At 39.8% G+C, this 15,704-nt stretch overlaps 1 protein-coding gene across 1 annotated transcript in view; it reads right to left on the minus strand.

The window, feature by feature from the left end:
• Positions 1-328: 328 nt before the first annotated feature.
• Positions 329-15,704, minus strand: part of LOC306757852 (zinc finger protein 385A-like) — a 35,960-nt gene continuing 20,584 nt past the window's right edge. The window contains exons 3-8 of the mRNA XM_079243021.1: positions 13,000-13,110; positions 3,916-4,096; positions 2,889-3,209; positions 2,097-2,284; positions 1,934-2,020; positions 329-1,849 (exon numbers count right to left, since the gene is read on the minus strand). Of these exons, the coding sequence (XP_079099147.1) occupies positions 1,622-1,849; positions 1,934-2,020; positions 2,097-2,284; positions 2,889-3,209; positions 3,916-4,096; positions 13,000-13,110 (1,116 nt within the window). The 3' untranslated portion in view covers positions 329-1,621. The remainder of the gene's footprint in view (positions 1,850-1,933; positions 2,021-2,096; positions 2,285-2,888; positions 3,210-3,915; positions 4,097-12,999; positions 13,111-15,704) is intronic.

Genomic DNA, 15,704 nt, shown 5'->3' on the forward strand with positions numbered 1-15,704 from the left:
CTTCAGTGTAACAATTAGGAAGCCCCGACACGAACCACTTGTCTTCTTTTTTTCTTTTAATAATCTACATTTACAGCAAAGATTTAATACACTTCTCCTTAACAACATTTACTATATTTATTGACATATTCTTTTTATTGCAGTTGACAAGAAAAGATAGCAGGAGTGCTTTAACTATTGCTACATTTCCCATTTCCTAAAGCTCCCCTCGAATATGTCACAAGCTATCATGGACAGTTTGGGTGATGAAAGGTCAGAGTACACAAGACAGAGCAGAAAAACAAAACTACTTTTGTCCCAACACAATCCTATCATACTATAAAAAAAATTGTTTTGTTTTATTTACTATTGCATACATCTACTCATCTGTGTTTATGGTCCTTTTTTTTTGTCCTTTGATAGCATAATGCTGGTGCATTTTATCCCACTCCTCCCACTGTCCTCCTATGAGATTGTGGTGTTATATGGGGTGTTATTGTGTGCAGATGTTGCAGTTTCCTGCAACTAAAGTCAGAAAGGAGCCTCTGTTCTACTGGGCTCCTAGTGTCGTTGCTATCCCATGAAACTACTAAAAGCTTCCAGCAGTGCTGTGCAGATCAGTGTGACAGGTTATCATTTTAAATGTACTGAGGACATTGACATGCAGACCTCTGACCACAGATATTTACTTGTGTGCTTTGTGAGACATTTGTCTATATGATGACTGATAATCTGGGGACTCACCAGAGGAACTGTTTTACTGGTGGCATTATGTCCCGTACCCAAATAAACACGCCTGACATGAGTCCTCCCTCTCGTACTCTGTTATTTTTTTCCCCAACCATACTGCACAAGGCAGACAGCTGAGAGCAAAATACATGTTAGCTGCATAGTGCACCAGGAGACGCTTCTACACAATAACAACACATTTTCCAAATCATAAATTTGGTTTGATGAGCACTTCTGTTCTAGGATGTGGTGCCATTTTTTACCCATTTGCAAACCCTCATTGACTTCTTTTTTATGTCACACAGATGTAACTATAGGCCAGCTGTGACAATGTGGACAGACAGTATTAAGAAATGTATGGTTGAAACTACAGAAATGGTAATGGAATTGGGGTGAATCTTTTTTTTTTCATAGGCCACAGAAGATGAACTTTACAGTGGGGCAATTCATTATACTATGACAGCTACAGAATGATGCTAGCCAGCTAGTTACTACATCTAACTCCATGTTTGATAGGATTAATGCTTTGTAGTAGTGATGAATTACTGCAGAGAAGAAGATTAAAACAAAGTAGAGGTAGGGTTTAAAGTCCAATGCAGTGGATCATGTGTTACTATAAATAAGGACATTTAGTTGCAGTTTGGAAGATACTCAAGGAAGTGATTGATATAAACTCGTTTATAGTTTCCTCTTCAAACTACCTGCACAGACATGCGATCACTCACTGACAGCTGGGTGTTGAAGAGAGACTGGAGAGGATGGAAACCTACATCTCAGCACAATGGAGAGTAATATTTTTGTCTTATAATGAATCAAGAGTTCCAGCAAAAACAGCCAACTTGGCTGTCGATGGCACGTAGTTGCCTCCAATTCACAGTGTGCTTCTTCCTGATTTATCTCCGTTTTCTCGCTGTCAGTAAGGAGTGAAGAGGATTGGCCCGTGTGTAGTGCGGATGGGACCTGGGGCTGGCCTCAGCAGGCTGAGGGGTGTTCCCTGTAGGAGGTGAGGATGGGGGTGAGGGTGGGAGGTCGGGCCAGGAGGACGTAGTGCCAGCTGATTTGAGGATGCTGCTGCTGCCATTGCCGCAGCAACCGCCAGGGGATTTGGTAACAGTCCAGCCCCAAGAGTTTTTGGAAGTTCCTTTAAGAGAGACGGAGAAAATTAGAAATAAAATCAATTTTAGACTGATGATGGTGAGATTCTGAGTGAAAAGACAGAATATACCATAAAGTCTGTGCGCTTCTTGTGCCGACTAAGAAGAGGATTCGGTTTCCCTGCAACTCCATCCCGGTGCCTTCTGCTCGATATATGCTGCAACATAAGAGAGGAAAGCATAGATTCACGGTTTGCTTTAAAGTAATTCGATCTTTTTATGTGAGTTTCCCACCTGCTTAAGCTGTAGCTCGGAGTTGACTCTGACATTGCATATCTCACAGTGGAAGGTGCGTTCCTGAGTATTTGGGTCGGAGGACAGTTCCCCTCCCTGCTCAGGGCTGGGTTTAGGACCCAAACGTGGGTAAGCTTTAATCGGTCCCAGTCCACTTCGAGCCTCCAAGATAGTTTTGTGTTTGGTACCTGGAAACAACAAAAGTCAGGCCATATTTTGTGTGACTGAAATATTGAGGTAAGCTACCATCATTTTCTCAGTTGCTTGTGAAGGTAAGATTAAACCTTTGATTTCAGCATTGTGGTTATTTCTTGTAAACTAAAAAAAAAACCTGAGTAAATTAAACAAAATAATCTGGCTCTCCCTACTCAGAATAATCAAGAGGACATAGAAAGATGAATTCTAAGAAAAACTTTCATCTATCCTTGTCTTCCATTCATAAACGACTCAAACACAAAAGGAATATGAGACTCTGCAAATCACTGAGGCTTGGCTCATACATTTGTCACGTAAGGCCATGTGGGCCAAAAGTCCTTCAAATGATTTAAAAGAGGGAAACGAATGTCAAATTGGCGGCCCAAATTTTAACAGGGTAAACCTCATGTGTGTCGCGTGACATAACGGAAACCTCTGGAACTCTGTAAAGTTATAAAACACATTAGATTTAGATAGAACCATTTTTCAGTCATTTCATTACCTGAGGGGAGACCATATGGTTGCAGATCATTTTCTTACCCAATCAAACCATGTTTCAGCTAAACATTTCAACAGGTTACTGCATGTTAGACTAACCTTTGTTATGTGCCTCCAGCTGTGAGAGTGAATTAACGGCTACTTTGCAGAGGGAGCAGTAGAGAAGCTTCTTGGCTTTCTCTTCCTCCGACTCTCCTGAAGATGGGCTGGGTGCAGGGGAAGGGGTGTCAGGGAGACCAGCAGCTGCTGGATCTGCTGAAGGGACACTGAAGGCTGTAGAGGGGGAAGGAGAGGATGGCAAAGGTGTGCTGGCAGAAGGCATGAGGGGGCACTCTGTGTCTGCTGAGCTCAATGTGGGTGTTGGAAGACGGTTTGGGGTCAAAGGTGACTCTTTCAAGTTGAGACCGTACTGAGTGTCATCTGTAAGCAGAACAAAGATTTCTGGTCAGAGAGTTGCTTGCGGAAAAAAAAAAAAAAACATCGGAGAATTGATGACGTTGTTTCTGAGCATTTGACAGCATGGAAATGACGCAATGCCTCAAGCTTGAGTTCCAGGTTTGCGTTACAGTTTTCTAGGGCAGTGTTTCTCAATCCACATCCTCAAGTACCACCATCCTGCATGTCTTAGACGTCTTCCTACTGAAACACACCTGATTCCTTTTAATGAACCTCCTCATCAAGTTCTTTGCAAACAAAACACTCATTTAATTCATGTGTGTTAAAGTAGGTTTACCTTTAAAATATGCAAGTTGTTGGTGCCTGAGGACCAGGATTGAGAAACACTGTTCTTGAGGTTAACTAGACTTCTATGTGGCTCCATCTGGAGCTGCAAGCAGGTCTGGCTGGCCCAGTTGGACATGACCTGTTATCTTAATGAGGCTTTCTGCTTTCATGTCATAAGTCAGCTTCATCTTCATGTGACAGTTATGAAGCGTACTACAAAATGATTTCCTGTCGATCCGATTTGCAGGTTTGTAGAATTTTAGAAGAGGAGGCAAACTCTAATTTCTGCCGATTTTACATCCATGCTGTTGGTTCATACAACGCTCGTGTTGTACCTAAACATCTGCGTCAGAGTGATTTTTCCTGTGTGTGGGTAACATTGGATTTCAAAGGCGATGCTCACCCTGCTTATTATGATTAGGATCAGGCTTCGGGCTGGATGGCAGAAGTCCTGGAGGGGAGGGTGAAGCAGGTGGGGGAGGGTGCTGCTTGTCTCCATCTTGGGGACGTGTTGTCTTCGATGTTTCAATACCCTTCACTCTTCGAGCATGGCGGTTCCCCTTATAATGGGCCTCTGCCTGACTCTGGAACAAGAATATTCCATATTTAATTCAATCTAATTTATATTATTATTTCTATCCAGCCATCCAGGTCCCAGAAAATTACCAGCATTTGCAACATCAATGCCATGTTTATTTACTTATTTCAAAATTCTCCTGTGGTCTTCATTCTTCTTCATTTTCCAGAGCAGAAAAGTCCTGTGTGAAGTATCTTTTCCACCTAAATGGTGATGTTTAAAAGCCTGCTGAAATTCCTGGATCAGTGAAGTAAAATTGGAGCTTTAAGAGAAATAGTATATAAGGCTTTCCTTCCCCCCCAAACAGTTCTGACAGGATGGCTGTAGACTGAGAAAATACCTGAGTGCTTAGCTCCCTAAATCTCTAATCATAATGTAAATAACTTTCAGGTGAAGACTGTGAAGAGATGACCAAAATGTCAGCCACCATAGGCAGATAAAGACCAGAAATAGAAAGGAAAAGATGAATTTTTCCACAGGAAGGCAGGAGTAGAGCAAAACAGACTTAAGTGGTGCATAAAGACAAACAGAAACACAAGATATAAGTACTGTCATGGTGTACAACGTGGTCCTTAGTTCTGGTTTCCTGTTTTATTTTGTAGATTTCTTTGTGTTTTCTGTCTAGCTTTGTTTCCTGTTCATTAGCCCACCTGGCTTCATTTAGCTTATCCATTCCACATGTGTCTTATGTTTACCTGTGTATAAATGCCACTTGGATTCAGTTTGCTTTTGCCAGTTTAATGTCCTTCTAATTTAGTTTTCTTGTCTTCGTTGGATTGTCAAGCTGGGTTTATGTTAAACATTGTTGTTATGCATCCTACTTCCTGGTCTGCATTTGTGTCCTCACCACTGCTCCATGACAAATACAATGACGTGAAAAACACAAGAAAAGGCCGGGCTGCTTGACTCGGCATAGATGCATAAAAAAAAAGCATTCAGTTGGTGAGTTGAACTCTAATCGATCTGTAGATCTTATTGTCGGGCTTGATATGGGTATATGTTGAATAATTACAAACTTTAAAATCTTCTGCTACCTTTATGTTTTTGTTGCATTTTAGAAACTTGCTTTGTTCTATATCTCTGTCAATTATCCCCCTCAACTCCTCTGCTTCTGGGTCTTTAGTCTGTCTTTATACATCTAATTTCCACCTTCTTGTCTTTTGTTCATTTTTTCCTCCTGACAGTGATCAGGAAATTGTTCACAACCAAATACTCTGATGCACATCTTACTTCCTAAATGCACTAATAGGAGAGATGATCAGTGGGAGATTAGGCCTGCTGGTGAAACTGTAGTAAAACACCAGTCTATCCTTCGCAGAAGCTGTTGGGAATTTGTGACATGTAAAGGGGTGTGAAATCCTACAATGAAAACTGAATTAAAGGTAAAAAGGTTTTATCTCAAGAAGATTTGATGATAAACTGATATAACTAAAAAAAAAAAATTTAAAAGTTGGGTAATACAGATGTTTGTTCATTCACTCATTATCCAAACCGTTTAGTCAGATGAAGTGTGGCGGGAAAACTGGAGCCTATCCAAGCAGTCTTTGGGCAAAGCCAGGGTACACCCTGGACAGCTCACCAGTTCATCGCAGGGCCATGATTCAGATGTGTCATGTGTTATAATTAATATGATGTGGTCTAAAATGAATACTACTTTTTTTTTTTCTTTTTTTTTTTTTTTTAAAAGCTTGTTACCTGTTTTTCATGTCTGCAGATTATCTGTTTTAAATCTCTGCTGGAAAGGAAAATGTGAAATCAATGGGAGGAATGAATCTGGAAATGGGAAATGGGGTTTGTGTCCATGTGAGTGTTCTTTGGGAGAGCCGCTCTCCAGCAATCAACCTGCACACCTGATGTCCATCCACTTGCCAACTGCAGCAGTATATCTCTCCTGTCCTCTTATCCATCACTCAGCAGTTTGCAGTTAAACTTGTTGGTTAAAGCTTGATCACCAGAACTGTTACCTGCCAATTCACTACAGTCCAAATTACCGTTTTAACTCCACCTGCCACTCAGCCTGCTACCACTCTTCCCTCAGCTGCCCCTCTTCCTGAGCTCACCTCCAGCTATATTTCCACATTTTTATACCAAAGCTAAAGTAACCTGCTGTAAACTCAGTTTTTGTCTACTGCAGCTGTTGAGTCTGTCCTCTGCTTGTGGGTCCCTCAGTTAATGTCACAAGATGAGCTGCGGGTTTGCAGGTATGATGTGCTGATGAGGCTGTCAAGGAGGATTAGCCTCTGGAATATTCTAGTCTATCTTCATCACCACATCTTAACCACCAAACTGACTTGCTGAGTTGATGACTATCAGGTGCTGGCATTATCTAAAATGGGCCTGCCAGTGACTGAGCGAAAGGACACATATACACTGAAGAGCATCAGTTCAAAACTTGGAAAATATGAAAAAAGTAAAGACGCTATGTCCTCATTAACTTATTAAAAGTAAAGAGTTTCTAGAAGCTCTTGCTCTCTGGAAAAATCCATGGATTAACTGTGAAATTTCCATTTTTAATTTCTCTCCAGCAGTCATATAAATGAAGTTATAAACTAGAATGATACAATTTAAAATTGGGAATCCACTGCAGCAAACCCAATGAGCTGGAGCTAAAGGCAACTACATATTAACAATGTGTTCACCTTCTTCAAGCTTCACGTGACAATATGCTTCTGATTAGAGAATTATTTCTTACAGAAAATGCAGTCAGATTTGTTTCAGCAAACTAAAATGCAGGTTTAAGGAAAGGGAAATATTGTGGGAGTAATTGAACCGGTGTGCACTTGACAAAACTCACTGTCCTCCAAAAATGTCTAACGCAACACACACACACACAGTGCCTCCACACGCCTCACTTTCTGCCTCACGACAGAGATCACTGCACACTTATTTAAAATTGCTGTTGGTATAAATCATGAAGCACAGAGCTGTCCAATACGACAGGGAAAATGGGCTGGGAAATGGGCATCGCCCTGCAAGTTAAGTTACGCTGTATATTTGCATGCCAGTCTCAATGAAATCAAAGGAGTGAGTGAGGTGTTAGGGCACAGATAGAGTTCAGATAAGCTCCTTAATGCAGTAATACAACACCCTGTGCATGACTCTATGTGCATGTGACTACACAACCAAGAATCTTCTGGAGTTAGATATATTTCATTGTATCAACAACACAGCTTAGACCTACAGAAGCACATGACAGGTACATGGTGGGGGGCTCGGAGGGGGAGGGACGACTGGGACGTGTCCAGGATGCCTTGGTAAGCCAGAGGCATTAACTGCCAATGATAGTTACCCATATAGCCCTCATCCTGATTAGTGATGACAGATAGGCAGATATAGCTCTGCCCGTGTAACACTACTCCTCCTCCTGCCGCTGCTCCCTGCAGCCCCGCAATTAGACAAGGAGATGAAGGCCTCCAAATCGACACAAGTGGCAGCAGGGGGCTCGAAAGGGAGAACTACCCAATTCTCTTAACAATCTAGACTTTGTGCTGCCATCCTTTTCCAACTTCTCTTTTCATTCTGCAGTAGCTTTAATGCTTGAGCTGTTGTTATGACCTTCTGCGTTTGAAAGCCAAAATCAAGTGTACAGACAGGAAGAGACGTGAGGGTGGGAGTTAAAAGCAAAGTTTAAATGTAAAAGGTTATGGATTACAAGTCACTCTGATAAGCTGGTGTTTGTTTTACTTATAAAAGAAATAATTCAGCTCAAAGCTGTTCAACTTATAAATAAATATCTAACTGAGCAGTAAAACTGTGTTATTCACCTTAACATTTTAATGTTCTCATAGTCACCATACAAAGACATGATAATTGAGGAGTACAGAAATATTATAGAATGAAATAAAATACATACGCTGAGTAGTTTTATTATTGTTGATATAGATGTTGCTATTGTTTTATTATTGGTATTATGACTGCATTGCTCCATTACTGTAACTGCTTATTGTAGTCATATAGATTATGACATATAAAGGATATTATTTTTTATATAAGTATTAATAATATACTGGTTTAATACTGTTGTATTGCTATGGGTTAATAGTGTTGCTTTTTATATTGTATTGCTCATCACTGGGGTGGGGATTACATATAAATTTATGCTTCTACCCACTCCTTTTGAACGTTTTGTCATCTTTTATTTCTATGTTTAGTTTTGGGGTTTTTTTTTGTCTTTTTTTCTTGTTTTTGTTTTTAGATTTCATAATGTTCAAATAAACTTTTCAATCAATAGTTGCCAAAAAAAAAAAAAAAAAAAAAAAAAAATCTTGTCATAATGTGTGAGCTCTTTTCTGTTTAAAAAGTTCTCATTGCCCATCAGTGCAGCCGTCTGCCTTGGTGTGTTCAGCTAGTTGAGAGCATTGTAACATGTTGCTGCTTTTACAGTACCCTTTGGTTTGGCTTGCAAAGAAAAATATTTCAAATTTAAAACAAGAAAACCCATAAAATGAGACCAAAAAATGCATGTTGCCTAATGAATGGGGGTCAGGAGAGTTCCAAATAAGTAATTCACTCCTTGATGCATTGTTTTCAGCTCTGTTGCTTTGCTGACCTAAATTGCGTAAATGAGCCAAATGAAGGCATTCCTACATGGTGCTAACATGCAAAACGAAATGAATGTCATATGCTACACATAAGCTTTTTACAGAAAGGAGTAGAGCGGGATTAGGATTTTCCCCTTTTATCTCAGTCAGTGCAACTGATAATTGTTTTAAATGACTGAATATGTGTATAACATAGATGATAATGCTGATAACATATAAATATGGTAAAATATGTATTTAGTTCAGCATAGTGTGTGAAACGGACTTAGAAGCTATGACAGAACCATGAAAAAGAAGGATTTAAATGAATGATGAAGCAGAAATGGGATTTAAGGGGGAAATGAGAGCAAGTCAATGTTCCTAAAATCCTTTTCTCGCTAAGCAGGATGTGCTTTGATGTTTTATCTATAAAGCGACAAAGGAACAGAAAGCAGATAGAGCTGGTCGAGCAGCCAAATCTACTGTAGGAAGGACAGGCAGCAGCGACAGTAAGAGGGGGTGGAAAGCAGCTTGAGAGCAGGAAAGAAGACGGTATGCAGCACAGAAGCTCGTGGAAGGAAAGGCGAGAACATGAAAACTATGAGGAAAATGAAAATGCATGCTTTTGCTAATGACACCTGTGTTGTTTGAGGACAACAAGAAGAGAAGAGGGAAAAAAGAGGAAGAGGTGTCCAGTGTGCTACAGCAGTAGTGACGATGGCTAATGCAGCACGGTGTGACGTCAACCTTGCAGCAGAGCTCAGCTGAACACTGGCAGGCTAATCTGTCCTCTGTGGCCTGCAATGAATTGCAGTGCTATAATGACAACATGTGGGGATACAGTGAAATAGCAGTAAGAAGCACCTGCCTCTCATCACCTTTTAACTTATCTGCATTTCATTTTAACCCTTATCAAAAATCAGCTTCTGTCAGACATAAACTAAAAGAAGCGGCAATGTCATCAATATGCCTTATTATCTAAAGACCTACAGAAAACCTAGTGGAAAATAAAGTGTTTATCTGGTTCTGAACCGCAGTTCAGACAGCCTGCGCAAGCCCAGCACTGGACTGTAAGCAGAGCATCCCTTCATTATTAAAGAATGTCGACAGTGCTTTACCTCCTAGTCTCTCAGGTTACTGTGGAAAGTGCTGTAGAGCTGCAGCAGAGCAGATGCACACCATGGCTCACAACTATAACAGCAAGGAGGAAAAACAGGTGTCCCAGTGTTACACTTCTCACCATGCAACCCAGCCATGAAATGAGCAAAGGCGACCTCTCAAGCATTACTCATTCAAAGACACTGTGTGATCTCACAGGTGTTAAGTATGTAAATATGAACATGATGAAGTAAATAAAAATGCTCCCTACTCAAGCGTGCTGTGCTCGTGTACATCATGTGAGAACATGCAGGTCTGAGCTGGGGGAGATATGATTAGGTGGCCTCTCACTGAGAGAAGGGCAGTGTTACACAAGTCTCGGATGACTCCTTTCCTTCTTGCGTCCTTTACACACCACTGTATTTAGAGTGCAAATATTTAGCACTGAAGCACAGGAATGGAGTCATATTTTTAGGCAGGCTTGTATATCAGGCTTTTGTTTGATTTCCGCTCATGTTTAGGCTATAGGTTACGGTGGCAGGTCATAAACACCAGGCTTTTTCCATCAGTCAAAGGCCTTTTAGCATTTAACTGTCAATCAAATTCATGATAGTTGATTGTGCTGAAAGATGACTCCAGAATACTTTTACTATCATTCATTTCAGTGGGTAGACACGCTACTAATGATGCAACTAGTTCAGGAAAAAGTTTTACAAATTGAAACATGACAGGTTATTTTGTTAGATGTGTCCCATAATGCCATCTTATAAACCACATACAGTATTTTCATACAAAATGGCAAAAGTAAAATCTGACTCATTGAGTAGTTTTACATCTCAAGTCTTTTCTTTTTAAACAGCTACAAAACCTCCATATATACGCAGGATGGAGATGTTGGATATGAAGAGCAGTGCTTATAGTTATTTACAGAAATAGAAACTACTTGGTTAGAAGACAGTCATGGTTGGGGATGATCTACATTCTTTACGGTATACAATTCTTGTTATAGACAACATCTTTTCTGGTTGCTTTGGATACTCAGTCATAGTGTTATTAGGACAAAAATCTCTTGATTGGGATACATGTGTATATGTATGTGTGTGTGTATAAATTACAGCATTGGAAAAAACTTTTGAAATAAATTTTCAATTATCTATTGAAAGTTTAATGAATAAAATTAGGCTGTAAATTCTTTGTTTTTTATGGTAATCCTCGAAACACTTCGTAAAGTATTGAAAAAGTAGTTAAAATATAAAAGATTGAATAAAACATTGAAAAAAAAAAGCACATTCATTAAGTGGTAAATACTCAGTCACGACTTAAAATGTCTAATCTTATGATATGATGACACTAAACCCATTGTGTCTCTGTTACCCCACAGTTGTCTTCATGTCATCCCTCCATTTCCAACTGATTTAGTAAGTGGCAAATAGTGTTTTATTCAGGCAAATATTTAAGTGCTGCTTGTAAATCAGGGTTGTGCACAAGTGGTCCTTGAGGGCTGCTTTTGGTGGTTGTAATAGGTTTGTGCAGAACCTGACAAGCTATTGGAGAGATTCATTTAGTTGAATAAGCTATGTTGAAGATGCAAAATATCCACATTTGCAGGATTGTGGCTCTTGCGAGCCAGAACTGTGCATGATATATGTGATCAGGTGAGTATTAAAAGAAAAAAATTCCCCAAAATGTCTTTGCAATACTATACTATAAACACAGATCAGGTGTTAAAGTATTTTCAGTTACTCTGAAACATCATTTAAAAAACACTGGACTGGGAATCTTTTAGATTGGGCTGGTCTAGCTAAAACAAAACTCAGTTAATGACATTACTTTGTTTGACTTAGAAATAAAACCTTGATAAGAGTCAGAAAAATGCCAGGATTAGGCTAAAAAAAAAAAAAACCAAAAAAACAATGCAACTTTTTCTCTATGGATGCCAATTTCACTAATCAAATACAGTTGTCATGACTACAAGAGGCTTGAATAAATTGTTCAGAAAAATTGGGGTCCTTCAACAGATCAAAGGAAATGACTCTAAAACCATTAAACCCTCCCCCCATGTGCATACAAATATCATCCACTCCAAAAGGTCTGGTACTATGTTCAGGGCACGTTAGTCATGTCAACCACTTGGATGCTTTTATTATGTACTTTTCATCTTCAGTTATCACTACTGATAATTTAATGGGGACCATCAAATCATTTCTCTAAAGTTTCATGACTTCCTTTCTGGCTTCTTTTATGGCAGACCCCCTGCCTCGTGCTGGCACATTGCTGCCTCAAGAGTAAAACGCAGAAAATCTGCTTGATCAGCTGTAAAGTAGCCAAGAGGACAAGCTGTGATTCATCCTCCTGCTTTGCAGCAATGCTCACACATCTCCCACAGTTCATTAAAACCATTGAAGAGGACCTATGCCCAGTTTTAATATCAACACCTGAGACGTGCTGCTCAAAGCTGGACACCTTCTAACCTAACAAAATGTCTGCACGATCTAGAGGGAAAAAAAAATCAGCTTTTTTCTCCTGTTGTTTTACAGTTTGTCATGATAAGAATTTCTCTGACACAACATTCCATGAGAACTTCAGCCAGACATCATGGTGTAAGTTAAGCAAAGTGGGATTTCTATCCTTCTACCCCCCACCCTTCTGTTGCAACAAGTTAAATTTGGAGTTGAGATACTGTGAACCTAGTTTTCACCTGCTCCAGCTGTGCTGTCAATCACCAATCTACTCTGGATCCAGATCAGCCACTTTTTAGGTCATGATTTAGCATGTGCAGAGTGCAGGTGAAGTAATCTGACAGAAAAAAATACTTTAATTTTACTTTCATCCAAACTGATACTTCCAGAGTTCACAAACTCTAGCCACACACATATTTGTTTAATCACTTTTTATTATAAATTCATTAATAATCAGTAAATATTTTTGACTTATTGTGGCAATGTGTTCTTTTTTATCTACTTTTTACCTGAGATAGTGCACATTGCTCCTTGTATGGGCTCAGTGCCCAGTTAGAAAACTAAATCATCTCTGTAAAAGTTTGTAAATGCACACAAAGAGAAATAACCGCACAAGCTTATGAGGGAACAGACTTTATTCTGTATTTAATAGCACAGTTAATGAATTAATTATCCTGACATGCAAATTTTTTGCACACATCTCTAATTTTGTGTAGGCGTTTAGCCTCAAGCTAACCAAAAGTCAGCAATGCAGAAAATGGTGGTTTGTGGTGCGGATCGGTCAGTTAAGGAGATTTAGCTGCAGAAGCAAACTATTGTTTAGCGTGTCATACCTCAGAGTTGAAACGTATTTGACACACATTGCAGGAGATTATTGGCCTCTTTGTTTTCACCAAAGGTGGCCCAAAGGTGTGCGTCATCACTGCCTTCTGTACAGGGTCCATCTGTGGAGTGAAAACCCAGAGGTCACATCAATGATTCAGCAACACGAGACATTCAAACAGCGAAGCTGCAGCGCACCGACACAGTCGATGGAGTAAACGTGGATTACAAAGAACTGCATTGCAGAAAAAGTGCAGGTGAATGACACAGGAAAACTACTAATACACAAATATCAAATTCCAGTTCTTGAGGGCCAGTATCTTCCTGGTTTTTGTTGTCTCCGTGCTCCAAAAGACCTGATAGAAATGAATGAGTAGGTTGACATGAAGCTGTTGGATCCATTTGATTTGAATCAGGTGTGTTTGGGCAGGGAAACAACAAAAACCTGCTGGATGCCGGCCCTCGGGGACTTGAGTTTGACACTCCTGCACTAAAAGGTGGGAGAAAGCTGGGAGATATAGAAGAAAGAGGTGAACTGAGTGAGAACAATGACTAATGTAGACACGAAGATGTGTGTTTTCCCAGCTGCAGCTGGAGCGGTAGACTGTCTAAGTCAGGGGGAGGTAACTCTGGTCCTCGAGTGCCACAGTCCTGCAAATGTTAGGAGTTTCTCTGCTGCAACACACCTGACACACACCAGACCTAATTAGCAGACTTGTTCCAGAGTTTGATGTCAAGCTCTGCACAAGTCTGCTAAATAGCCTTTGATTTGAATCAGGCGTTTTGCTGCAGGGAAACTCCTGACATTTGCAGGACTGCAGCACTCGAGGACCAGAGTTGCCTACCTCTGTTCTAAGTTCTTGGATGCTGCTCAAACAATTAAATTCTGGTGTCAAGACCTAATTACACACTCCCCATCTTCAAGAATTCCTAATTTGCAATACCAACTTTTTTTGTGTGTCATCATATTTTCAGTGCAATATAATCGGAATTATTCTGTGGAAGACAAAAAAGAGAAACTTGTGATGACATTTACAAGACAATTCTTAATGAATTCACCTGTATTTTGAATAGAGCACAAGGAAAAAGCAAAAACAAAGCGATGTTGTAAAAGACACATCAAACTGATGATCTTTTATTGCATATTCCAGGTTTAAACCTATTACAGCCAAGCTTGTCATTTTCAGAATAAGAACAGATATATGTCGTGTCATTGTCTTCTGAAACGCTACTCTTTCATTTAAACACAATTCCAGTGGACTTTGAGCTCTCAGACCCATTGGCAGGGTTAAAGAAAAACACCGTGCTGGGTGTTGTCTTCATTAAACAGCCAAGAGGCGTTGTGGTTTTACTCAGCCTCTCATCTCAGGCTCAGACTGAGTGCTCGTTGCCAAATGAGACCATGCACACTGCTAAGCTTAAGGCACCAGGGGACATTGTGTAATTGGTCTGAAAACTTAAACCCTGTTTGTCCACTGTGAGGAATATTTTTAGACTTGAGAAGCTTTTTTTTTTTCTTTCTAATTCACTTCTGTCTTTTTCAGTGATTCTTAAGTGGAAACCTGTAACGCTTCGTGTCAGTTTCTTTGACAAGCCTGTGTGACTGAATGCATAACTGCATGTGTGCACATCGTGTGTGTGTGTGTGTGTGTGCGTGTGCATATGGCAGGTAAAAACTATCTTTTCTGTCTCTTACTGGTGCCTGCCCTCCAGCCTGTTGATCAGTCTCTGGTGTCCCATCACTGTGTCTCTTTCGCCGCCTTTCTTTGGCCACCTGTTCTCATCAGGCCCTCCGTCTGTGCGTCTGTCTCTACTGTTATGACCTCATTAACTTATTAGTCCAGATCCTGTCTCCTCTTTCACTTCCTCCTCTCATACAGGGGAGCTTTTGTCTCACCAGTACCTTACACTGTGCCACACTGTGTAGACGTTCTTCCCACATTTCCTTCTCCATTATTTTTCTGCCTCTTACTAGTTTCTCTCTTTTTTTTTTTTTTAATTGTTTTTGCGTTTAATTATTTGAATTTAGCCCAGATGATTTCATTACACCTGTGCGTCCAAATGAGAAGAAAGATGGAAATTCTTATTTTTTCTTTGGATGAAAAAGTAAACATTTGGAGGCTGTGTGGTGGAACAATTCTGAACAAATATCTTTTTAAGAAAAGTCATTTTCGCCTTCTGCTGCTGTGCTGCAGCTGTTTTATACTTAACAAAGTAAAGGATTAAGGATTGTAAAACATTATGGCCTGCTTTTTTTTGGCAGGTTGACAGACACTTTAATAACGTATTGCACACATTCTTTTGCAATGGTTACAGACTGTAGAGTCTCGCCTTATGGCTAAACACAAAATAGACTAAAAAAGAAGATATCTTACTGAAATGCATTATGTTTATAGTCATGCAAGAGGCAAAACTTTGAGACCATGTGAAATAATAAGTAAGCAATGTTAATTCATGCAGCTCTTGTAACAAACTTATGAATGAGAGTTGCTTTCCATACCATCATCGCTGTGTCTGATTACACGCTATGAACGTTGAACTCTGCCATCATAAGAAATGCCAGCTATGACCTAATTGACTGCTGTAAAAACTATTTTAGAAAACTGAGGACAAAATGAGAATTCAGTCTATTAAAAAAATAAATAAATAAATAACATGAATTGTGTGAAAAGGAAAGAAAGCCGTGTCTGCAGGATTTCATATGTATTATTTAACA

Source organism: Telmatherina bonti, assembly GCF_933228915.1.
Source record: "Telmatherina bonti genome assembly, chromosome: 6".
In the NCBI taxonomy this organism is placed as follows: Eukaryota; Metazoa; Chordata; class Actinopteri; order Atheriniformes; family Telmatherinidae; genus Telmatherina; species Telmatherina bonti.